The sequence below is a fragment of the Lutra lutra genome, chromosome 2 (genome assembly GCF_902655055.1).
Source record: "Lutra lutra chromosome 2, mLutLut1.2, whole genome shotgun sequence".
Classification (NCBI taxonomy): Eukaryota; Metazoa; Chordata; class Mammalia; order Carnivora; family Mustelidae; genus Lutra; species Lutra lutra.
The window spans coordinates 199,903,763-199,928,916 of NC_062279.1; the positions used below are offsets into that span (position 1 = coordinate 199,903,763).

General features: G+C 38.1%; 1 protein-coding gene across 4 annotated transcripts in view; it reads left to right on the forward strand.

Annotated features, from left to right (window-relative positions):
- The window catches only part of SLC4A4 (solute carrier family 4 member 4), a 355,406-nt gene that overhangs the window by 252,755 nt on the left and 77,497 nt on the right, over positions 1-25,154 (forward strand). For all 4 annotated transcript variants that reach the window (XM_047719486.1, XM_047719487.1, XM_047719484.1 and 1 more), the window contains exons 13-14: positions 11,481-11,614; positions 17,597-17,868. In XM_047719486.1, the coding sequence (XP_047575442.1) occupies positions 11,481-11,614; positions 17,597-17,868 (406 nt within the window). The remainder of the gene's footprint in view (positions 1-11,480; positions 11,615-17,596; positions 17,869-25,154) is intronic.

Below are 25,154 nucleotides of genomic sequence, written 5' to 3' on the forward strand. Positions count from 1 at the left end.
GTTGTCTGCTAAAAGGACCATTTGCTGGGTGTCACTCCTAGGAGTCACTCCTATATATGTAATATTATAATGAATATTAATTATAATAAAATACATGTATGTTTCATATTCCTATATATAAATTAATTCAGTGAATCAGCTTCTAACCTAGGAGGATATTTGCCAGACATATTCTGCTTATTTTATTGATAGATTTTGTAACCCCTATTGATAATTTCACTGAAACTGTGAACTCAGTGTTTTAGGTCTTTGGAAATATTGAAGTGTCTATTTTTCTCTCAGTTCCTGTCTTTTTTTTTGAAGAACGTATTGGGCAAGTACTACGAATTTTGACTTGTAGAAGTCACGGTGGGTGGCAGAAACACTGAAAAAGAAGGATAAGACATTAATGATTGTTAATATATATTTGTTGAACTGAATAGTCTATAATCTCTTTCTTTTGGGGAAACTAGTGCTATTAATGAAGGTGTATAGAGCCAAGCCCTGGATTTATAGATCTAAAATGATCTGTATAACTGGAGCTGACTAGCTAGGGTGCCACACTTTCCCTCCCCAACTCAGTCATTTTACAGTGATTTTACATATCCCAGTATTTTAATAGGAAACGTTTTACCTGTAGTCATTGTTCTAGATTTGCTTGCAGTGGTAGATGACTCAGATTGAGATTTTTGTTGGTTTTATCTATTTTAGGGACTAGAGAGTAAGGTGACTTAATGTGTTGGAAAGCATCTCAGTACTGAAAGAGCATGCCCTTGAGTATACAGAAATTCTGATGCTCTAGCAGGAGAAATCTTGACGTGGCATCAGGACAACAAAATATTGTATGGATTTGGTGCTAAGTCTCAGATCATTTCCCAGGTGCATGGCAGAGGCTGATTTATTCCTTTGCAAATATTTATTGAGTCTCTACTGTGTGACAGACACTCTTTTAAGTGCTGGGGATACAGATAAGTGATCAAAATAGATAAGAATCCCTATTCTGATGGTGTTTACAGTCTAGGGTGTTGATAAGGCATTCTTTTTCTGTGTCCCCAAGAGGTACCAGTAGTGGAATGTAGTAGGCTTATTTAGGGGATAAAGTCCCCTTGGTCTATTTGCTTTTCGAAACACTAGATCAAGACTAAGCAGAACATTGGCATAGCCTGAAGTAATCTTCAGTTATATCACAGGCCTTTATAATGTGGCAGCGGTTATTCTGAAAAGCCCAAGTAGCTCAAATGAGTCAACCGAGAATAGTGTCCTTGCTTTTAAAGGCAGACAGCTCAGAGATGGTTCACAAATAGGGCCTTTATTGTCAGGCTACAAATAGACATGGGTGCTGGTGCAAACATGTTGTGAAAACACAGATGAGTCACTGCACTGTTGTTGTTTAAGCTCCTCTGCCAGCTTCTGTGCAGGAGGTCTTGCCTGCTCGAAGACAGAAATTTACATTAAAGCATTTCTTTCAGAGCTGAAATCTATATATGTAATATTAACTATAATGAATATTAATAGTAATAAAATAGATGTATGTTTAGTATTCCCACATACACACTTGTGTGTCTATTTTCACATCATTAGAAGCAGATCTTGGGAGCCATATGGATCATTTCCCATGGACCCAAGTTGAAATGGAACTGTCGAAGCTACAGGGGCTTCCATTATAATCAATTGATAATGGCCTCCTAGATGACTACAAATATCCCAACTTGGCACACTCATTGGACCCATCAGGCTGCTCTGAGAGGACTCTAAGGCTTTCAGAGGGTGTGTTCATCGATTCCTTAGGTATAGACAGTAAAGTTAAGCTTGGGCCTCTGGGTTGACTGAACCACTTGGCCAAGAGTTGGCCTTTAGATTTATCTAGGATCCAGCCCTGGCTTGTGCCTATTTCCTGTTCCTGTGGTTCAACAACAAAGGACTAGAGCATGTGGTTTCTGAGGTCCAGGAAACATGCCATGCTCTTATTATCCTTCTCAGTCCATCCCACTGTAATAATGCTCTGGTCCCCTTGCAGTGCTCTGAAGTAAACAAAGGGTTTTCAGCCTCACCATCCTAGAAGCGTGTCCTTTCCAGAACTCAGCTCTGTGACCATGCATCCAACTCACGGCACTGCATTGATATTCTTGGTTGCCAAGCGGGCTTACTGTTCTGTTCATTGAGATACGTGTGATTAAATTGTTAAACATTGATTTAACAAATATTTATGGATAGCTTAGTCTATGGGCAAGTTACCCATACAGCGAACACTTTTTGATACTCTGTGGCAAGTCTTTGTGTTTTTTAAAGTTGTTTTTAGCTTTATGGAACACAGAAAAAAAATCTTTTAGCTCAAATCCACATTGTTGATTGTGAATGACTGAGTATAGTCTAGAGTGAAGAAAGTAATTTTAATTTCTTTCCCCAGAGTAAATATAATCCTATTTTCACAAACCTTTTAGCAAAAGGATATAGTAAGATTTTTAGAATTCTGTGAATTTTGTGATATTTATGGAGCCTAACAGAGCACATTTTAAGGAAATTTGTCTCATAATAAGGAACATTTATAGCTGGCATCTCCAAATTTAAAGCTTTATTTTAACATACTGCTGTGCTGAGAATATTTAATCAATCTGCTGAGGTTGGAAATGTATCATTTCTTCTTCATATAGATATTCTTCTGTAAGATAGACACTTCTTTATGAAGTTTATCATGTGTACTTTATAACAGCAATTGCTTCATTATAGTGAGGAAAGTATAGGAATTTCAGCTTCCCTAAATGTTGCACTTGGGCACCAAAATGCATTTCTTTCTTGAGGTGGAAATGGAAGGTGATATGTTAATCTGCCTGAAATAGTCTTTCAGAAACATAGGAGAGTTTTTAAAAAGTTAGGGAGAGATAGTCTATTGGAATGATATAGGTGAGTTGTTTGGGTAGTCAAAACAAGTGTGTATTGGAGTGCCTGGGTGGCTCAGTTGGTTAGGCATATGCCTTTGGTTCAGGTCATGATCCCATGGCCCTGGGATGGGCCCCACATCAGGCTCCTTGCTCAGCAGGTAGTCTGTCCCTCCCTCTCCCTATGCCTGCCACTCCCTCTGCTTGTGCTCTCTCTCCCTCTCCAATAAATAAGTACAGTCTTTAAAAAATATAAATGTGTATTAGTGACAAAGTAAGGGGCTCCCATTGCTTTCTTGCCTCCAATGTGTATGCTGGCTATTCCTTCTCCTAGGAAGGAACTTAGCTAAAGAATTTACTTCACTTCATGTACAAGTTCTGAATTAAGCCTGTTTGATTAAGGTTAAGTCAGATGTAACCAAATTTTTCACTTACCAGAACATATTTGGTTGGCTTTTCAACTGAAAGACCTTTGTCAACTCTGTTTTCTTGGTGATTAGAAGAGGATAGTGATTTGGGTAGGGTGGTGATCCCAAATGTTGTGACCTTCTAAAACTACCTCGTGTTTGTCTTGAAATTATTTTGAAATACCTTTATTTTTAATAAGATACAATTGTGTTGTAAAAAATTCAAACAATGCAGAAAAACTACAATAAAAAGTAGTCTTGCCCTTAAACTCATCACTCAGAAATAACCATTATTAACATTTTCGTGAACATCTTTTGTGTATCTTGCGATGCATGTGTAAACAGGTAGATTGATGTGTAAGAAAGAGTGTATATAAATGAGATCATATACCTGCTGTTTCATAACGTGACTAGTTTTTCATGGAAGTTCTTCCACTTTAGTGTGCATCTTAAGCATTATCTTTTTTTTTTTTTAAAGATTTTATTTATTCATTTGACAGAGAGAGATCACAAGTAGACGGAGGGGAAGGCAGAGAGAGAGAGAGAGGGAAGCAGGCTTCTTGCTGAGCAGAGAGCCCGATGTGGGACTCGATCCCAGGACCCTGAGATCATGACCCGAGCCGAAGGCAGCGGCCCAACCCACTGAGCCACCCAGGCGCCCCTTGAGCATTATCTTTAAGACTGCAGCTCTTTATACACATGATGATGCATGTCCCATAATTTACCTAATAAATCCCCTATTAGTACATTTTCAGTTTTCCCAGATTTTCTCATTTATAAGCAAACTTTGGTGTTTAACTGTGTTTTCATTCTTTGTAATTTTCTCCTTAGAGTAAAATCTCTAGCAGAATGTTTGCAGGATAAGCTTATTTTATTTTTTTATATTTGTTTTAAGTTATACTCACAGAAGGTTATACCGGTTTATACTTCTACCAATAATGGACAAGAGTGCCCACTTATATGCACTCTTGCAAAAACAAGATTTTGTCCCCTCTTCTCGTTTTTGCCATTCAGTGGGTTGAGAATGATACCTCATTCATAGTCATTTCAAATTTCTTTGACTTTTAGTGAGGGTGAATATCCTTCTGCATTTTTCTTGACTTGTTTGTCAATTGTTAATATACTTGTTTGTATTTGTGTCCTTTGAATATTGTCCTTTTAGGCATTTGGTTTTTTTCCTCATTGACTCATAAGAACTCTGTATAATAATATATTTTCTCTTTTCTTATCAGAAATATGACAAGTATATTTTTCCCAGATATATCCTGTGTCTTTTCACTTATTTATGATTTCTTTCACTATACAGATATTAATTTTTGTGTAGTCAAATTCTTTAATCTTTTATAGCTTTTTATTTTCATTATATACTTAGAGAGGCTTTCCTGGTCCAAGATTAGAAAAATATTTACCCACATATCTTAGTACTTCTATGTTTTCATTTAAATTTTTATCCATCTGGAATTGATTTTTTGTGTAAGGTTATCCTAGCATTTGATATTTGGGCACTTCAGATGATCCAGGCACATAATCATAGCTCTTCAAACAAAAAAATATCATAGAGCCTCCCCATCTTGCCCATCCATTCTATCAGACTTGGAGTTGTGGCTCTTTGGTGAAGGTTTTGGCTCATACTTTTCTTTAAGCAGGGAGCTAATTTGTCTTTCAGTCTTACCTCTTTCTTCAGTTCTTGCTGGGCCGTGTAAAGAGAAATCCTGTTTATGACGACAAAGCACTTTTAGGCAGAATAGATGACAATTAAGGGTTTGACAGCTGTGATCTGTCAGGACAGAGATCACTGATTTATAGGCTATAGCTACACAGGTGAAATAAACAATGAAGGCTGGCTCTCCAGTCTTCTTCCCCAGTGTAGATGAATGGTCTGTGTAACTGGACCTTAACAAATGCTAGCAGGTGGTTCTGATTTGGAAAGAGGAAGGGAGATTTTTTGAATGGGTGCACCTCAAATTTGAGCCATATGAGAATCACCTGGGGAACTTTAAAAAAAAAAATTCTGATTCCCCAGGCCAGATCTACAGAGATCTTGACTTAATTGTTCAAGGTAGAGGTAAAGAATCAGTATTTGGGTTTTTTTTCTTTAAAAAAAAAAAAAAAAAGCTTCCTGGCTAATTGTCATGTGACCCAAATTTGATTTAGAGACTTGCATTATTTCTTCACTTTACTTCTAATCATGTGGCTTGGCTTTCCGCTGGGGAGCAGCCATCAGAACTCCTGTAGATAATTCAGGTCTGCCTTCCTATTTCCAGTGGCTATGTTTAATGGCATTAGGCTGCATCATTTTTTTTGTGTTTTTTTTTTAAAGATTTTATTTATTTATTTGGCAGACAGAGATCAGAAGTAGGCAGAGAGGCAGGCAGAGAGAGAGGAGGAAGCAGGCTCCCTGCGGAGCAGAGAGCTCGATGCGGGGCTCCATCCCAGGACCCTGGAATCATGACCTGAGTCAAAGGCAGAGGCTTTAACCCACTGAGCCACCCAGGCACCCCTGCGTCTTTTTTTTTTTTTTTGGCTAACTTTCAGATTCAAAGACAGAACTAGAGATATTTAATTTTATTATTCAACATTCTACACAGTTTGTATAAATTACCACAAACATGGGCTGAAGTCTCTTTTTATGGTTAGAAACAGTTGAGTTTCTTTTGAGAAGCTTGAAATATTACAATTAAGTCAGTGAATACTTTATCATTTCCTGCCACCAAAATATTTTATTTTCCAAGTTTTACTTGGTTGAAAATTGTCAAAGACATAGAAAATGTTTTGTTTGCTTGGGCAGTTGTGCTGCTTGTCTCCTGTTACTGCTGTCCACACTCCCTAAATGGTTGTGATGATTATTCTAAATAATGAATTCCTTAATGAAAAGGACATAAAACAAGAAGGGTCATTCTTTAGTGTTCTGTGAAGATACTGAATTGCAGTAAAGTCAAAGTTGACAGCATAATTTTTTAAAATTTTTAATCTTTCATCATCTTTTGAATGTGCTTGTTGGACATTGGTGCTGACAGGCATGGTGGCCTTGGGTCCCTGATCACTGGTGGCTCCAAGACCTAAAATGCTGGTGTTACCAATTAGGGTTGAATTTTGTTTTGTTTTGTTTTTAAGAATCTTGTTCTTATGGTCCAACTTCTTTTATGCTTGATTTTTCTATCATGGACTTGTGCTGATTTTCTTGGCTGTTTTGTAAAATAGGGACCATCTTTGGTTTAACTTCAAATCCTGATAGAAGCAGAAAGATGTTCATAAATTGTTTGGGATGTGGGTTTTGACTTCATGGCTGTAAAGTAAAACAAACTATTCTGTCTTATTATAGCTAATTCCATGTGTTTAGTAACACAAGGAATGAAAAGAAGCAACTTTCAATGGCTGTAGTGTTGTTCCTGAAGTCTTCTGTTGATTTAGGATTTGTTTGGGGAAATATTGAAGATTTAAAGAGGTCCCCCCCATTTCTTCTGAGGACTAGTCTTCATTTTTTTCCTTTCATGTCACTCCTTTTGACTTTCTCCATCTTTTCCCTCTTCTGATGAAAAGAGGAATAATAGAGGCAGGCTGGGAAAAGAAGGGGATGAGAATTAGAGAAGGAAAGAAAACCCATGTTTTATTGTATCTCTATTCTTAGCTCTTTATGTATGATTGTCTTTCTTAGTCCACATAATTTTCCTGTGAAATAGCAATTGATTTACAGAAGAGAGAATTAGGATGTGGAGAGGTTGGTGACTGGTGGACCTGGGATTTAATTCAGATATCCCCGACTCCAGGATGTTCTGTTTATGCCGAGCCACCTTGAGCAGATGTTGGAAATCAGCTTTCTCTCTTCTATCTAAACAAATACCTTATGTTTGTGTTACTGTTCATAAAAAATGTATTATATATTAAAGACTATGCTAAACATTTTACATATATTATCTAATATGTATAATAACTGTTATATCTTAAAGTCATTGATTGAGTAAATGGTAGAGCCTAGTCTCACTTTGAGATGTTTTTTGACTTCAGAGTCCCCTGTTAAACTGCATCAACCCCATGTTTCCTACATGAAGAAACTAGAATCGACAAACTTTAAGTGACATTCCAAGATCGCCAGCTCTTTGGTGACAGAACAAAGTCTAGACTCTAGATTTCCTGACTGCTGGTTCTTTGCTCATTCTGCTCCTCAGCGGCGGAGGATTCTTGATCAGAAATGGAAGGAGATGAAAGCCTAAGCAAAATGGAGCTGGGACACTTTGTGCTGCCTGATTCTGCCACACCTTAGAGCTCAGCCACACGCAGTCTCGTGAACTAAATGAAAAATAATAGAGGCAGGGAGAAATCAGGGTTAAAAGTGTCTCTATGAGTTGCAGCAATTAAAAATACACACACCCACATATTATTTTCCTTTTTTTATCTTCATGAACCCTGAATATAATAAATCAGAAAAGGGGTTTCTGATAGTTCACCTTCTAAATTGCTTCAAATTCTAGTGAGTTGAACTGGAGTTATTCAGTGCCTGAGATTATTTTTAAAATTTCTGTATTATCAAGAGTAACATATCAAAACGTGGTGAAAATAGTTCCTTTCTCAGAAAGGCTGCAAGTATCTCTAAGTTTAAGCAAGTTTCCAGTGCAGTGTATATAATAAATCACCTGTCTCTGTTTCAAAATTGTCAGCAACAGAATGGAAACTGTAGCACTTACCAAAGGATCAAGTACTGAAAGAAAAATAATCTGCCTTTTAACAGTCATATGGTTTCCATAAATCAAAGCCATTTTTTGGAAGAAATTCATTGTTATCTTTACTGAGTGAGCAACAACGGCTGTTGACCTTCGATTAAGTGGAACCTAGGGTGTGATTTGCGTATTTCTTCTTCAATTCCTTTGAGATTTCCTTCATGCTTACAGAGCACATGGGAGGATAGTGCAAAGCCTCATAGGAGGAAGAAAAATAGGAAGGCCCCCGGAGACCCTGTGCTTGCCCTCAGAGAGATTAATAGCAATGTCAAATCAAGTACAGAATTCTTTTTTTTTTTTTCCAAGTAGAGAATTCTGAATCCCGCCTTTCTTCTTTCTTCCTTCATGTTCTTTCTTACACCCAGGCTGTACTGTATTTTGATCCTGCAGTAGCCATGGGAAATAGGTACTTTCCCGTGCTTGATAAAGAATGATGCAGTCACTTTGCCTGTCCTCTCTGCCCAGAATATGGCTTGTCCTGCTACATGGAACATTCCACTCCTACCCTTTCATGTTACGCATGCTAAAGTAAGTTAGGAGAAAGAAAAATTAAAAGACATTAAAAAAAAAACAAACCCCTCCGTGTGAATGCGCAGAAGGTGAAACACTGCATGTCTTCGAAAATCCCAGCGGAGGGCACACCTTCTAGCCTTGCTGTGGATACACTTTCTAGCCTTAATGTGGGTGGGGTTGTGGTTGGGTAGGTACCCATACTCCATATACTTGTTGTGCCACACTGAATATGGATTTGTTCATACCATTTAACTCTTCTGAATCTCAATGTCTTCACGGGTAAGCGATCAGAACGGTTTATTGGGCATAAGGGAGTCTCTTCTCTGCATAAATGAGACCTGGTTCTGCCAGCCTTGCTTGTTATTCTTCATTCTGTCCTTCTGAAGAAGAACGAGGTGGATCCCCTGATTATGTATGGCATGGCTGTAAAGTAATGAGACGGCATTCTTCAGTCATGCCGTGGAGCTCACATGCATGGAAACTGGGTGTCCTCCTGCCAGGCTTTTAGCCTAGACTTCTTAGACAGAAATGGTTCTGAAGTGTTTCAGAATGTGGGTGCTCACAGTGTGAGAAGCCAGTCTTATTTGTGAACCTTTTTTTTTTTTTGTCCCTTCCACACCCCAACCCCATTATTATGATCTAGTGCTGTTCTAAAGGATTCTTACCTGCTTTCTGAATTGAACTCTACCCTTCAAAGAGGAGGGTGTGCCATTGCCAGTGCCATTTTAAAGAGGATATTGCTGGCTCTGAAGCAGTGGGAAAAAAATATTTTGAGTAATCATCGTAATAAGCGTCTCTTAGGATGGCTTTTAAGTAGGTCTAGCACTTAGTGTATTTAAGTTCTGTAAGTGGATTTTTTTTTTCCAGTTTGATATTTAAACTTTTTTTACTTAAACATTTTTAAAATTTGACTTTGGCCAACATACAGTGTTATGTTAGTTTCAGGTGTAGAGAGAACATAGTGATTCAACTTCTTTATATGTTATGCTGTGTTCACCACAATTTATAGCTACCATCGGTCAAAATACGATGCTGTTACGGTATCATTGAGTATATTTCCTATGCTGTGCTTTTTATTTCCGTGACTTATTTATTCCGTAACTGTAACTTGATTTTAAAAAACAATGACTGTGTAATCATTTCATTATATTTTATGATAAGTGAGTAAAAGTTGCTGGAGAACTTTCAGGGCTGTGGAGAGTGAATGTAGACTGACAGGTTAACTCTTTGGTGGGGCGGGGGCAGGGAATAACTGAGTGGTGTCTCAGATTACCCAGAAATCCATTCTGCTCCAAACAGAGGGTGGTTTAGATTAAGAGATGACTTGTTTTATGTAAACATAAATCATATTTCTATGAACAGGTAACTTATTGTTCAGTTGGAGAGGAAGATATTCCTGGCACCATTTTGTTTTAGTATACACATATAGAGATCACATAATTTGGCTCTATTATATAAATTAACCTACCATTACATATATATATATATATATATATATATATATATATATGTATGTATTTTAAAGCTATAGAATATTTACTCATTTGAAAAATGTTTATCTTACAAGTTTTATGGTTTAAATGTATACCCTTATGTATGAATAAAGGGACTCTGTCATCTTTTTATATTTAAAAGGTCATCCCTTGATAGAATACTATTTCAAGTTTAGAAAAGGATCCTCTCAAAATAAACATGTGCTTTTCTAACTAAAATTGAACTGATGAAAAGTAGAGGATTTGAGCTAGTTTGTTGTCATCTGAGGCATTGGTCCCAAATGACATGATTAAGTAATAACTTACAATAAGATGACAGGATAATCTTTTAATTCAATGATGCTTCATGGTTCATGTTTCCTTGTTCTTGTTTGGCTAAAGGAAAACAATGGGTTAAGTTTCCAGAGGGATAACTACAGGGAGGTATGGCCACAAAGATTTAGTTATTTGTGTCCCTACCCATGTATTTCCTCTAAAATGAATTAAAGCTCTTCTATAAGTTTACATTGGACAAAGAATAGGTAATTGTGTATATATATATATATTTTTTTTTATTTTTTATTTTTTATTTTTTTTGCCCCTGTTGCTCCCCTCTCAAATCTTTCCTTTAGAAAAAATAGCTTTTGGGGCGCCTGGGTGGCTCAGTGGGTTAAGCCGCTGCCTTCGGCTCAGGTCATGATCTCAGGGTCCTGGGATCGAGTCCCGCATCGGGCTCTCTGCTCAGCGGGGAGCCTGCTTCCCTCTCTCTCTGCCTGCCTCTCTGTCTACTGTGATCTCTCTCTGTCAAATAAATTTAAAAAAAAAAAGAAAAAATAGCTTTTGGGTATAAAATGTAAGTACTTGGGGCGTCTGGGTGGCTCAGTGGGTTGAGCCTCTGCCTTTAGCTCAGGTCATGATCCCAGGGTCCAGGGATCAAGCCCCGCATCAGGCTCCCTGCTCAGTAGGGAGGCTCCTTCGCTCTCTCCCTCAGCCTGCCTCTCTGCCTACTTGTGATCTCTCTCTGTCTCTGTCAAATAAATAAATAAAATCTTTTAAAAAAATGTAACTACTTATAAGTTCTTGCTATGTGCAAGGTAAAATCAGGCTGAAACAAAGACTGAAGGTAACCACAGAGAGAAAAACACCCCCGGAAGTCCTGAATCGCTCCTGCCCACGTGGTGGTGTTGCATAGTGTGCTTTTACATGCAGAAGCTTCAGGTAGCAGTTTTAGAGTGGATCAGAGTCCCCTTTTGCTTTCTATAGTCAGCCACCAGTCAGTATCATCGCCACAGTTCTTTGGAGCAGGTCAGCGGCCCTCGGAGTAGAGAGGGGTGACTAAATCGTATGGTGAAATTAATGGGGATGTTCATACTGGGAAGAATCTATTTCTTCACGTCTATTTGCTATGTTTGCTATGGCCCTTGTAATAGCATGTTCATGTGCTCAATTTCCCTAGTGACATCACGCATGGGAATAAAAAAGACGTTTCTTTTAACAGCTTTATTTTCTTTCCATTAGGGCGTGTTGGAGAGCTTCCTGGGCACGGCTGTCTCTGGAGCCATCTTTTGCCTGTTCGCTGGTCAGCCCCTCACGATTTTGAGCAGCACGGGGCCTGTTCTAGTTTTCGAGAGGCTTCTATTTAATTTCAGCAAGTATGTATATACATATCTAATGATAAATTAGGACTGTTTAATTGTAGAGCATTCATCGTCTAGGTTGAGCATAGAATCATAATTAGGTCGATTAGAATGTGGGAATTTTAAGATGTGGAGGTTGAAAGGCCTTTGAAGATGGGGTATTCCAACGCTCATTTTACATTCGATCCAGCTGAGGTCCATGTGATGTCCTTTCTGTTTGCCCTCATCATCATTCTCTGCCCTTCTAGTCTTGCTTTGTGCCTCTGGGGCTGACCCCAGTGTGGACTGCAGCACTAAGGCTCCTTTTCCTGCTGGCTTCGTCTTGGGCTTGGTAGTGCATCTGTAGGACAGGGAGGGGGAGAAGTTGGGGTGTGCATCTACCTCCCTGCACTTCCCTGTCCCTGGTTAACACTGCTGTCTCGCAGGGTTTTGTCCCCTGAGTATCACCCCTGTAAGGTGCCTCTTCAGACCTGGTTCTAGGCCTCTCCAGCATCGGGTGACTCCAGTCCTTCCCTGGCCTTTCCAAGCCAGGAGGTAAAAATGGCCCCCCGATGTTGCTAGTCCCTGAGCACCTTGCCATTCTCGGTTACTGACAGCTCTGAAAATAGCCAATTTATTATGTTTTCTTCACAAACCCATTGGAGAATGCCCTCTGTTTCCTGCCATGATCCTGACTCACACTAGAGAAATGCAGTGTCCTGTTCAAGGTCCTGTGACTCTAATGAAAGAAACTAGCTGCTCCAGTGATCCACTGTTCCTAACCTTCATCTCGGTGTGCTTAACTAAAGATGTGTTTCAAGAGTCAGCTGAGTAATAGCATTTGTTGAGCTCTGATCATGTACCAAGGCACCAAGTATTACCCTAAGTGTGTTAGATGTACTCCCTCATTGGAGTCCTGCAGCAGTACTGAGGGACGGACCGTACCCTGTTTTATAGATGAGGAAGCAGGAAGGGAGAGGTAAGTGCATTGCTGAAGGCTCCATCATCTGTTGTAGGTAGGGCTGGAGTTTGAACTCCTGCTTCACTTTCTGCCTTTTACAGAGTCACTAGACACTCTTATTGGACATAACAATTGTGCTATCACATTTTCTTTTTGAAATTGATGGATCAATTTAAGAAGGAGAAAATCAGGTTAAGAGAATTATCCAAGTGACCACATTAGCACACAAATAGATTCAAAATCAAATTGGGTCTTCTGGCCTCTTTCTAATGAACTTGATACCTCATAGAGAGAATTGCCTTTCCCAGCAGATCTCAATCCTTTAGGTAGATTGAAGTATTTCATATGACTTGCTGGCATTCCTTGTTGGAATTTCTGTATTCTTCTATTGTTACACAATTTTTAAGATTTTGTTATTGGAAATTTTATTACCTACATGATACCTCATGGACTTAAGTGCTAGTACTCTGAGCTATCAAAAACAATCCCAAGACAGAGGAGGGAATGAGGATTTGAAATTTGTGTTTTGAAAGCTGGGTTGAGGACATCAGCAAGGATCTTAAGAAAATTTAAAGTTCTAAATTTTAAATAATGTGAATTTTCTTGGCTCACCACGACAGATCCCTCCTCCGTCATAATTCTCAGGACATTGGAAAGAATTCTCTTCGTGTCAGTTTATAGAAAGTCAAACCGTTTTTATATGTTTGAGAAAACATTGTGTGAGACAAGAAAGCTTTTGTGGGAAGATGAAACAAGCATGTACTATAAACAGGAACAAACATGTGCAACCTTTGCAGAAAGATTTATTGGATGCAATGTGATCAGAGCCTTAATACACAGAAAATGTTTGTATCCCAGTTTACTTTAGATAATTGTAGGATAGAGATTATTTCCTTTCACTAAGCAAGTTCCTTTCTCACTTTCCCTTCTGTTTCATCATAATTGGTAATGTAAACATAGTTCCAAGTGATTTATTTGAAAACAGTTGTAAAGCAACAAGAAACATTCAAGAAACTGTGCTTTAAATTCATCACTGAGTAGCATGTGGTGCTTATTTGGCAGACCTTATTATTTTATTCACAATGCTGTATCATTTGCCTCAATATTACAACAACAGTGCTAATATTGTGTCTAGATACAGATTATTTTTGTGTAGATCACTATTTCTCAAAGTGTATTTCCTCAATTTCTAATCCCATTGTAGGTGTTCCTTGGACAAAAAGCTTCTGTAATCCCAATAAATCCATTTTCTGGATTTACAGATTTTATACAGAAAATGCTGTATATTTTATCCCCCTCTCAGTAATTCACCTTACACTTTAGCTTCCCAAAGGATCTGAGAAGTCCTTCGGTAAAGAAACTGGTTTGGTCTGTCTTACCCAGATTTTTCCCGACATATTTTACCATTTTTTGAGAAGTGGGTAAATCCTTGTTTTGTAGCTTCAGTGGACTTGAATGCAAATTCCACCTGATTCACTGGTTTCCTCCTGACATGGGATACAGGTTTTAATGTTTGCCCTGTAAACTGGAGAATCATAAAGGAATATGAGAGATGTGCTTTCACCTTTTAAGATTAGTAACAAAACGAAGGCACGAGCTTACAAGCTTTCCAAATGCCAGTTGTAGTTTTGTTTTCCTAATTCTGGAGCCTCTTTTGCACTGTTTTTACACCTTATAAACCAGTAATGGAAAATTAGATACCTTTTCTTTTTCTTGAGTGAGAAATCTGAAAGAAGTTTTACCCTGTGTTCTAAGCTATGTACAAGCCTCATAATTAAAGTTGGAGTTTAACTTGTGTAATTGTCATTTGGTCATTCAGTAATTTTTTCCTTCTAGTCTTTGAACATTTTACTTAGAGGACTTCAAATGATTATTTTCTTCTATTATATTACTGGATTTATTCATGTAGTTTAGGGAGTTTATATCTGTCAGAGACTAAACATTAATTTCTGTAGCATGTTTCAGATGAGTTCTTCAATTTGTACCTTGGTTTTATGCTCCTTAGAAACTATAACTCAAGTGGTATCATAAGGATGTAAGCCCGTTTAGTCACAATAGTTCCTTTTGTCTGTACTGTCATTTCCTGTTACTTTTTATAACTTAATTGCTACTTAAACTTGGCACTAAAGGGACTGATAAGCTTATTGGATGTAATATTGCCATTTTATTGTAGTCATTCCTGTTGATCAACTTGTTCTAAAAAGTTTCTCATGTCTTACTCCTCATCCTTCTTGCTGCTGTAAACGTATCACTTTTATAATGAAGTTCCATGGGTTTTAGTGATTTTATTTGGGTTATTCTTATGGAGCTACTCTGGGAGTATTTAAGTATTGTAGAGCCCCTATTTTGGTATATCGTTTAGATCCTAAGATTTAAGTGTATACATGCATTTTTTTCCTTTGTACTCAAACCGGGTGTTCCTAACCATTAGCTAGTTATTGGATTTGTTTCTCATCCTGTCCTGTAAACATAGATTCTCTAAACAACCATTAGCATTCTTAAAATAAATTAAGATTGTCCTGTCATCTTGTTAGGGAAGCAAAACTAGGTAATTGTTCAAAATTTTTATTTTATGAAAAAAGTTTGTTGGCTCAGAAGTGATGAAACTGTTTCTTAGCTCTGACTGAGACTTGATTCATTGTGTGATAACGTAAATTACCTCAAATTCCTAGAATTTAGCTTTTCTGTAGTCTACTTATCTCACAAAGACATGCATAGGATTAAGCAGTGGGGTTCCAGATGGAAAGGGAATGCAAAAGATGTCTTCAGAGAGATTCCAGGAAACCTGTAGGAGATAACTCTCTACCCAAGTGTTAATAGTCTGCTGCTTTGTAGTATTTCCAGTTTATGTGATTTGGTGAAAAGAGGGATACAAAGGGCAGTGATCTTAAGGCCCACCGTAAATACGCACCAGGTAAGGGAATGATGGTGTAATTTTTTAAAGGAGTCATCCAGGAAGGCAGAAATTTGGTTTCTGGCTCAGCTCTGCCATTAAAACCTTGACATTGGATAAATGGCTTAACTTCCATTGGCCTTAGTGGTGTCCTCATCTATAAAATGAGACGTATTTGACTAATCGGCATCTGTATTAATATTCTCCAGAGAAACAGTACCAATATGATAAAGAGATTTATTGTTATGGAATTGGCTCACACAATCATAGAGACCAGCAGTTCCAAAATCTGTAGGGTGGGCCAGGAGGCTGGAGACCCAGGAGAGTTGATGTTCCAGTTCAAGTTCAAAGGGTGTCTGCTATAGAACCAGAAAGAGGCATGTTCCGGAGAAAGCCCAAAGGCAATCTGCTGGAGAAAATTTCTTGCTTGAGGTTGGCAGGTAGTTTTCTGTATTTGGTTGAAGAACTCAATTGGATGAGTTTCATCCACAGTATGAAAAGCTATCTGCTTTACTCAAAGTCTACCAAGTTAAATGTTAATTTCATCAAAACCAACCTTACAGAGACACCAAGAATAATGTTTGACCAAGTATCTGGGTACTGTATGATCCAGTCAACTTGACACATAAAATTAACCATTTCAGTATCTAAGGACCTTTTAATTCTAATATTCTATAAAATTTTCACTCAGGATCTCCTGGTTTCCTGTAATAGCTTATAGGTCATGTCAGTAACTGTCTCAAGTCCTAAACCATAGTTATGCCTTAATTCCATCCAGCAAGTTCTCACTGGAAACCTGTATGCCAAACATTGTGTTAGTTTAGAGAATCCACATTTTAAGAGCAGTGTGAAGCCACCAAAAGGTTTTAAATGGAGGTGGGGGGATCTGACATAGATTTATAAAGATCATTTTGGCTGTGATGTGGAAAATGGCTTTGAGCAGGGCAAACATGGATATCAGTAAGGATTTTAATCAAGCAACCTCACCAAACTTCTTGGTGGCCCAGCCTGGGTTGGTGGTGGTGAAGGCATTGATACCATGCCTTTAGGAAAGTATTAAAAAATGTCACCATCAGAAACTCATTGTTTAAAAGCAAGTCTGTCAAGCTTCAAGCATGCATGCTCCTTGATTTATTTCTTTTTCTCGTAGAAGAAATATGACTACTACTATTTGCTTTTTCATTGCGAATGATGAGAAAGAAATACTATAAAGTAATCTTCAGGTAATTTTAGAAGAATCAATATGAAATGGTAGAATGTCAACACTTGACCCATCTTTTCCTAGATGTGAACTAATTTACTTATAAGAAACGGAAAGGCCTTCAAAAAAAAAAGGCATCCTCTGATGGATGCAACCTATTCTAAGACTGCTGTGGGAGAGGAACAGATGAAAAACAAGGTGGTCGCAAGATGCTTTACACACAACTTTAGCAGGAGGACATCATGTCTGTGGGCAAAGTTCATGAGAAGCAGTGGATCTGGCTATAACACAGCAAGACAGCCTTTCTTGCTCTGACTACAGTGCATTTATCCTATTATCCTTAAATTCCTTGAGAATTTTCTGCATCTCCATTAGTCCTCCTCCAGCCAGAATTAGTTGTTCCTCTGGGGTACTCTGTGGAACCTTTAGATATCATGTACTATTTTATGGTGTGATTACGTTCATCATTTTGTCTCCCTCAATGATTGCAATGATGTGGGGACAGAGACCTTATTTAGCTTAGTGTCTTCATTAACTAGTTAAGCTCACAAACATTTATTGAGTGTGTACTGGCTACCAACGTGACACTTTCAAAGTGTTTCTTTTATTAACTCCATAAAGGCAGGGACCAGAGTTTTTGAATGAGAAAGTTGTTATTTACGTATAAATGCTGGGACTGCTTTTGATATGCCACTCTTAAACTTCTGGGATTATTTCTTTATGGTAGCAGGATGATGTCACTAGACCACCTTCTTTAACCTTAATATTTTCTGGATGAAATCAAGACTGAGCTTCATATCTAGTGGCTACAAGTGATCTTGTGTTTTTAGCAATCATTCTGCAGTTATTGGGTAGTTTTATATTATTCTTTGTGTTCCAGGGAGGAGCAGTCTGATTACCTTTCTTTCTTTCTTTCTTCCTTCCTTCCTTCCTTCCTTCCTTCCTTCCTTCCTTTCTTTCCAGGGACCATAATTTTGACTACCTGGAGTTTCGCCTTTGGATTGGCCTGTGGTCAGCCTTCTTGTGTCTCATTTTGGTAGCCACAGATGCCAGCTTCTTGGTTCAATACTTCACTCGCTTCACCGAAGAGGGCTTCTCTTCTCTGATTAGCTTCATTTTTATCTACGATGCTTTCAAGAAGATGATCAAGCTAGCGGACTACTACCCCATCAACTCCAACTTCAAAGTGGGCTACAATACCCAGTTTTCCTGTGCCTGTATGCCTCCTGACCCAGGTAAGGACATCATGCTTGGTGTTTGTGCTTCCCCTGTGTTGGGAGGAAGGTGTGGGCTCCATGCGTGCCAGCTTTCAACATGGTGTTTTCTCTGAGAAACCATCCTGCTGAATTTGAAGTCTCATTATCCAAGGTGCCTTAGCCCCATGATTCAATCGGAAGGTGAAATCAGGAGCTCTGGAATCTGAATGTAATTAGCCCAGTACTTTGAAATTAACTCAAACTGCAGTATTTGCAAAGAAGTTTAATGCACATTTTTTTATTATGTTAGTCACCATACAGTGTATATTATTCTTAATCTTATCTGAAAGTTGAGGGAACCAAGTACAAATATTATCAGATCTAAGGTCCAGACCAACCGAGTCCTCTGAACTTCTATCCCATATTTCGCTGTTTCCTTATTACTGTAGAAATCTTCCTAAAGTAAACTCTAAATTATTTTAAGCTTACAGAAGAAACAAGATCCTCATTTACTTTATATAATTTGAAGCATGAAATTAAAAAAGAAATTCAGACTGGAGTTACCTAGTGGCAAAGTAGAGCCTTATAGTTCATCTGTGCCAGACAATGTAAATAAGAAAGGAGAAAGAAGAAATGAGAGAAACAAAAAAAGGAATGTTATGCTGGCCCAGAAGATTTATATTCTAGAGTTAGGAAAGACATAAAAGTAAAAAGTAAGTTCTGGGTGAGGAATATGATTCTACACATCTTAGCACTTTAATATCTATCTTACTAACCCTGAGTCAGCATCAGGATTTTTTCCCAAAAAAGTGCTCAATTTGCTCTCTGAAAAAAAATGTTTTTGAGTAATTTGTCATCAGTTTATAATATAGAAGGCATTTGGGAGAAATGATTCACTTCAGGAAAAGTCGTTTTATATTTGCTCTGGGAGAATGAGGGGTAGACATTTGTGTCAGACAATTAAATGGAAATAGAGTTATTTATCCCAGGTCATGCAATTAGCTGCAGGTCATTGTCCCTTAAAATAAAAATTGACATACACTCCATGCTTCCGAACTGAGGTCTTGTAGCACCAGGAGTACAATGGCGTGCTGAGGGCTTTGTGAACCTGAGCGCAGATGTAGGGCATATTCATGCCCTGTGCACTTTTACTTAGAGATTCTGAGGAAGAACCTCTTAATTTACAGTGAAGCAAACGTGGATATATTATAGACTAGAATGCAAACAAAATGATTATGAATTTAAAAACTAAACGAGATACTATAAAGCATTTTAATGCTTATGGCTTGGCTGTGTCAGATTGCTCTCAGATATTTTGGTGTTGTATCTGTGTTCTTCTCTGACACTTCGGCAGAGAAATCTTAGAAGACCTGCATGTGTCTTGAAGGGTAAGAGACAAGAGAACAGTATTTCCCTAAAACTGGGTCAGTCAGTAACCCTGATGGAAAGATAAGACATTGTTGGGCTTTGCACTCATGGGTTCTTTGGTCTTATTTAAGGACAGTCAACACACATTAAAATAAAGGGCGTGCTTAAAAACAAAGCAGAGACTTGTACAAGGTGGAAATTTAAAGATTCAGGGAACATGAATGACATATAGGTCCAAAAGTTTATTGTTATTAAAATGTATACTGATTATGAATATTTCATAACATAAAATCTGCTTTGAAAAGAGTAAGTACTCAATGCGTGATAGATACTATCATTAGGATCAGTGGAATATGCGTGAAACACAGACATAAGCATTACACGACCACGCAGCACAGGTCCTAAAAGAAAGAGGGGGTTACCCTCCATTGTGGACTTTCAGCAGAAGTCCAGACTCTGCATATTCCAAAATATTGACTCATAGTCATATTGAACTGTGGGATTTTGAACATTCCTCTTCATTATTTCTGTCTATGTGTTTGTCTGTATGTAAATACTTATTTATGGAAAAGTCAGGAATCTGACTTCATAGGCAAGTCTGAGGAGTTATACAACAAATTTTTCTAAAGGAAAAAAAATACTTTCTCAATTGTTTTGAGGTGTGAGGTAGTCATAAAGCCAGATGAGGGCTTTGTCAGCTCTGCCACAAAAAAGATCTACCTACCTGAGGCTAATGGAAACTGGTCCTCGTTGTTTCGATTGGATGTGGACAGAGAGGGTAGTATAAAGCCGAGGAAGACATATTTGAATGTGTTTTAACTGTGAAAAACATAAAGATTTTACATGTAATTTTCCTTCCAAGAAGGATCGTGTTTTCTTGAAAACTCACTTTGAGGCTTGAAACATGCATAGTGAAGTACTAGTTGAAGTGGAGATAGATGACTTTTCCTTTGACCTGTTTTCTTTAGCTCGGATGGAAAGTCTGTCCTAAAGAGCTAGGAGTTGTCTTGGAAGGACTCTGACAATTCTGCTACCTCCGAGTGGTGCCAGTAAAGTAGTGTAGCTGGGCTTTGAAGTCAGAAAATCTCGTATTCGAGTCCCAGCTTAGCTAATAATACCCTGTGTGTGACTTTGGGCAAGTTCCTTTTCCCACGGAAGCTCTGCCTCACCTTCCTTATCCATAAAACAGAGTTATTAACAGTACTTACCTTACAGAATTATTATATCGAATAGGAAAACATGAGGTATTTCAAAGTACTCAGGACAGTTTCTGTTATGTAATAAGTTACTAAGTGTTAACTGCCATTGTTACTGCTGGTATAATTTATTAAAACTTATGGTTAGTAAGTATGAATGACGGAACCAACAAAGCCCGCTTCATCATCCTCCCTTCTAAGCGAATATTGCTGGGCAGTTGGCTTATTCTGCAACAAGACCCTTGATTGCAGCCCGTATTTTTAGAGTTGTCCAGATGAAAGGAACTCCTGAAGGATATGCTCATGAGTGTGAGAGATTAATTTAATCTACAGAAATAAAGCCTGTTTCTGGTTTGAGAAGAGGCAAGTGGATATCTGCATTTTCACGACAATTCTCAAAACCCCCTTGTATGAGTGACTGCGTTTCCCTCATAACCTTAATACTTATTCATAGAAAACTATATACCACCATAAATTTCATACCTTCACGATAACAAACTGAAAAATGATAGTTAGAGAATAATACGGTTGCATGTACAGCTCGAGTAAGTATTCTTAAAACAACAAGAGCCCGGCCTTTCATCGCAACATGCACTCCTAGTAAAAGAATTCAGTCGATGAGTCAATAATATTTGAACTGGCGGATGACTTGTTTTCCAGCACTGGGACAGTGTGTAACAGTGAACCAGTAACTACACAGATGGAGTCATGAGCCTGCAAACTGAGAAGTGATTTTAGAGGGAGGGAAGTAGGGGTCACTTAATCACTAAGAAAACTCTGTTCGTGGCCACAACAATATGAATTCGTTGTGCTTTGTGGCGACCAGTCTCCCTCCTCTTTTCCTTCCTTATCTTTCTTGTTGTCACTTGCTTCCGCAAGTTTTCATCACTTCCCGAGTTTCAGTTTCTTCCTGCATCTTTTTCCCCTTTCGTTTTGCCCCATCTGTTGCTCAGCGGCCAAAATCATCTACTTCCTTAGGTTCTCATTTACTGAGAACTGAGAAAGCTCAGTTGCAAGTGCTAAAAGGAAAATTAGCCATGAGATTTGGCATATCGGTCAGGGTGGATGCATGGTTTTTGAGCTAAAATTTCCTTTTCTTAGAAATAGAGTGGCTGTTAATTGAGGTAATAGAGGCCATATCTCCACCACTGAGCCCGGTGCTTACGTAGCAGAGGCATATGAGGAAGATGATCTGTTTCAGAAGCCAATAGTAAAAACTAAAAAGTATCCAAATGAGGACAGTTCAGTTTTACAGTTCATCCCCAACATCCTGGTTTGGGAAACTGTTAGTGTGATAAAGTGTAAACAGTATGTGCTTTGGAATAGAGGAAAGTGAGTGTGTATTCAGCTCTAATTAGCAGCGTGACCCTGGGCTAGGCTAATTAACTGATTTCTTGTTTTATAACCTGTGAGCTGGGTTAGTGGTTGTACCTACTCTTAGAAGTTACTACTAGATGGATTGAATGAAAGAGTATACGCACATTGTTTGACACCTCATAGACACCAAGTAAAAATTTGTTCTTTTTCTCATTTTCATTGTTTCACAAAAGAGGCCCCTGCCAGTTTTATCTTTTAGTTGTATTCTTTTAAAGGTGTTCAAAATATAATTTTTCCCTCCAATTTTCCTAGAGGAAGATACTAACTAGGTTTTTCTTGGAAGCCAGCTCCCCTCAAATTAACAACTAATGTGCTATTGTAGATAAATATGAAACATTGGAGCCATATTTAAAGAAAAAAGTGTTAAGGAGTTCAGTATGTTGTAATTAGATCACTTAAGATTACTCCGCTGGATCCCAAGCATGCACAAGGGTTGGACACTGTATGCAGTCACGCAGAAGACCATAAAGTCCTATTGGTGAAATGTTCAGTTCTCTTAAGGGGAATTGGTCTAATTCACTCAAAAACATAAATGATAGAATTCTGTAAATAAGGAAGAAGTCATGAGCTCTCCTCTTTCCTTTTCCCCTCTCCTCCTCCTGCCCTTTTGTCCTTCCCCTTCTGCTCTCAGCAAAAATTTATCGTGGGTCCGTTTCATTCCTTTTTAAGAATTGTGCTTGGGAGGAGGTACACTACAAATGTATCCTACACACATGCACCCACCACACATGTCCTTACCTATCTATACATTACACTGTATGTGCGCACCACACTCACCTACACACACTCACACACACCTATACACCATACTGTATACACACACCGTGCCACACATACCTGTACACCACAAACATAGCTATACATCATAATATACACACACCTATACACCACATACCACGTCACACACATCTGTACACCATCCTGTGCCACAAGCACACACCATACACACCGCATGCACCTATACACACACATACCTATATACCATACACACATGCACATGCATACCTCTATACCATACTACATACACCTATACACCAGACATACACATGCACACACCACACCACACCACACCACACCACACACAGACCTATAAATTGCACTGCACACACACAGACCTATACACCACACGCACACACCTATATACTCTACCACACACATACATACCCACACACACACCACACATATACCACACAGACACACATATACACACAGATTTTTATAAAATGTGTTGTCTTTAAAATTGTGTTAATTACTTTTTGAATGAACAAGCTCAGATTTTCATTTGACCTACACTTTCAGAAATCCATTTCTACTTTGGTACCTGTTTTCGTTTGCCTAATGTGTCAAGGTTGCAGTGACTGTACTCTCAAGGGCATATTAATATTTTAGAAAGGGTCAAAATAAACTTTCTAACCAAATGTGGTTTTATATCTGGAGGGGAAAGAAACCTTGCTAAAAATGATAAATAAATTAGAAAAGCAAGAAAATCGCCCCAAGAGAATAGATACTATACTTTTAACAGAAGGGATATATTTTTTGATTCATTGTTGACTGTTCCAGAGGGAACATGCTTAATAATGGATGAATGATTAAGAGGAATAAATCCTTTTGCAGGCACTGAAACATTGTTGTCTATAGTATCGCTAAGTAAAAGATGGCTTTTCCCCTGGTGTAAAACTGTAAGACCAAGTCAAGAGATTGGAAGTAGTCATGGCTTCCATGTCTGTGCCTTTGTTTTATTTCCAGCATGAGGAGGCTTCCAGATGCTCTAAAATGGTTGTCACTAGCGTAGAATTTCATTACCATTTCTTTCTATATAATTTTTCTATTATCTTAATAAATGCTATGCACCAATATGTTACAGCCATTAAAAAGAACTGCTGGATTGTGTCTCCTGTGGTCCCATATTATAGTCAATATGCGTTTCATAATTAGAAAGTCCATTAAAAGAAAATTAGGAAATAAAAGATAAAATTAGGAAACAAAAGATAATCCCAATTTATTTTCCATGACCTGCATCATATTCTATGAAATTTTATTTTTATTATGTATCATTCCCTCTTTGGATTATAAAGTAGGTTTAAATCACAAAGTAGTGGTTAAGCAGGAGGTACCAAGCCTTCTGGTATAGTACCACTCGGGCTTTGCATTCGCAAGGAGACTTTACCAGCACAGCTGACAGTTTTCTCATTCTGGCTATATGGCCTTTTGAGAAAACCATAGAAATTTGAACCATCCATCATTTTAGTTTCCTTTTTCTCTCCTAGCCTAATATTTTAGCAGTTTCTGTATAACACTTGCAGGAATCAGAAACAATGAATTTGGGTAATCACCAGACCTGTCTCTAGCTGTGGGTCTGTTTAGAAACGCAGATTTGGAAAATATACGCCGTAGTAATGTCTATACACATCTGAAATATAATGATGAGTGGGTATGGAAGAGAAGTGTGTGTGTGTATTTTTTGTTTGTTTGTTTGTTTTGTGAAAACAGTGGCTAAATACGTCTTCCTTAATATCTGACAGTAGCTGAGCTCTTTGACTTCCAAGGCAGTATCATAAGTGAACACGTGGAAAAGTGTCCCCGGTTGGAGAGTGTCCTAACTTGAACTTATCTAGGTACAGTGAAAACCTCAAGCATGAGGCCTGGTAAAAATACTTAGGAAAATGAAAGGGATAATAACAAGAGAAAGTGAAGAAAAATTTTCTTGTAATTTTATTTGTTTTAAGGCTCAAGGCTGAGATAGTGGCAGGTAATTTCCCTAAGAGCTGTTTCTCCCACAGTTTTCTTCATTCACCTTGTCATCCCTCCAAAAGCCACTTTGGCCTTTTATTGATCTCGACATTTAAAGCATAAATATTTGATTTTATTAAGAGGCGCTCATGTGCTAAAATTATCCAGGACCCTTAAATAAGTCTGACGTGACCCTGCAGGCAAGAAGCTTCTTCAGCTTTATTCTGTATCTATTTTCCAGTTATTCTGTTTCCTCAAATTTGCTCAAGTAGAATGGAGTAAAACATTAAAGTTTCATTATCATGGAGAATACTCTTAAATTTTTTTGTGATTCAGAGCAGGTAAACCAATTCTGCATTATTGTAACCCTAAGAAGCTATGCTGAGGGTATAGATTGAGATTTGACTAAGATTTATTAAGCACCATCCAAGTGCCAGACATTTTACTAAGGGATTTTAATAAACTCTGTTTCAATACATTATATTGTAATATTGTAATATATATGTATTTAATCACCACATAAAGCTTGTGAGGTAGCAGCCTTTCTTCCAGGGGTGAAGTTTTGCTTCCTCCAGGTCATAAAGCTAGCAGTAACCCTGGCTAGCATCTATTTTAGGTCCACTTGCTCCTGGAGAACCCGCTAACAATTTTTTT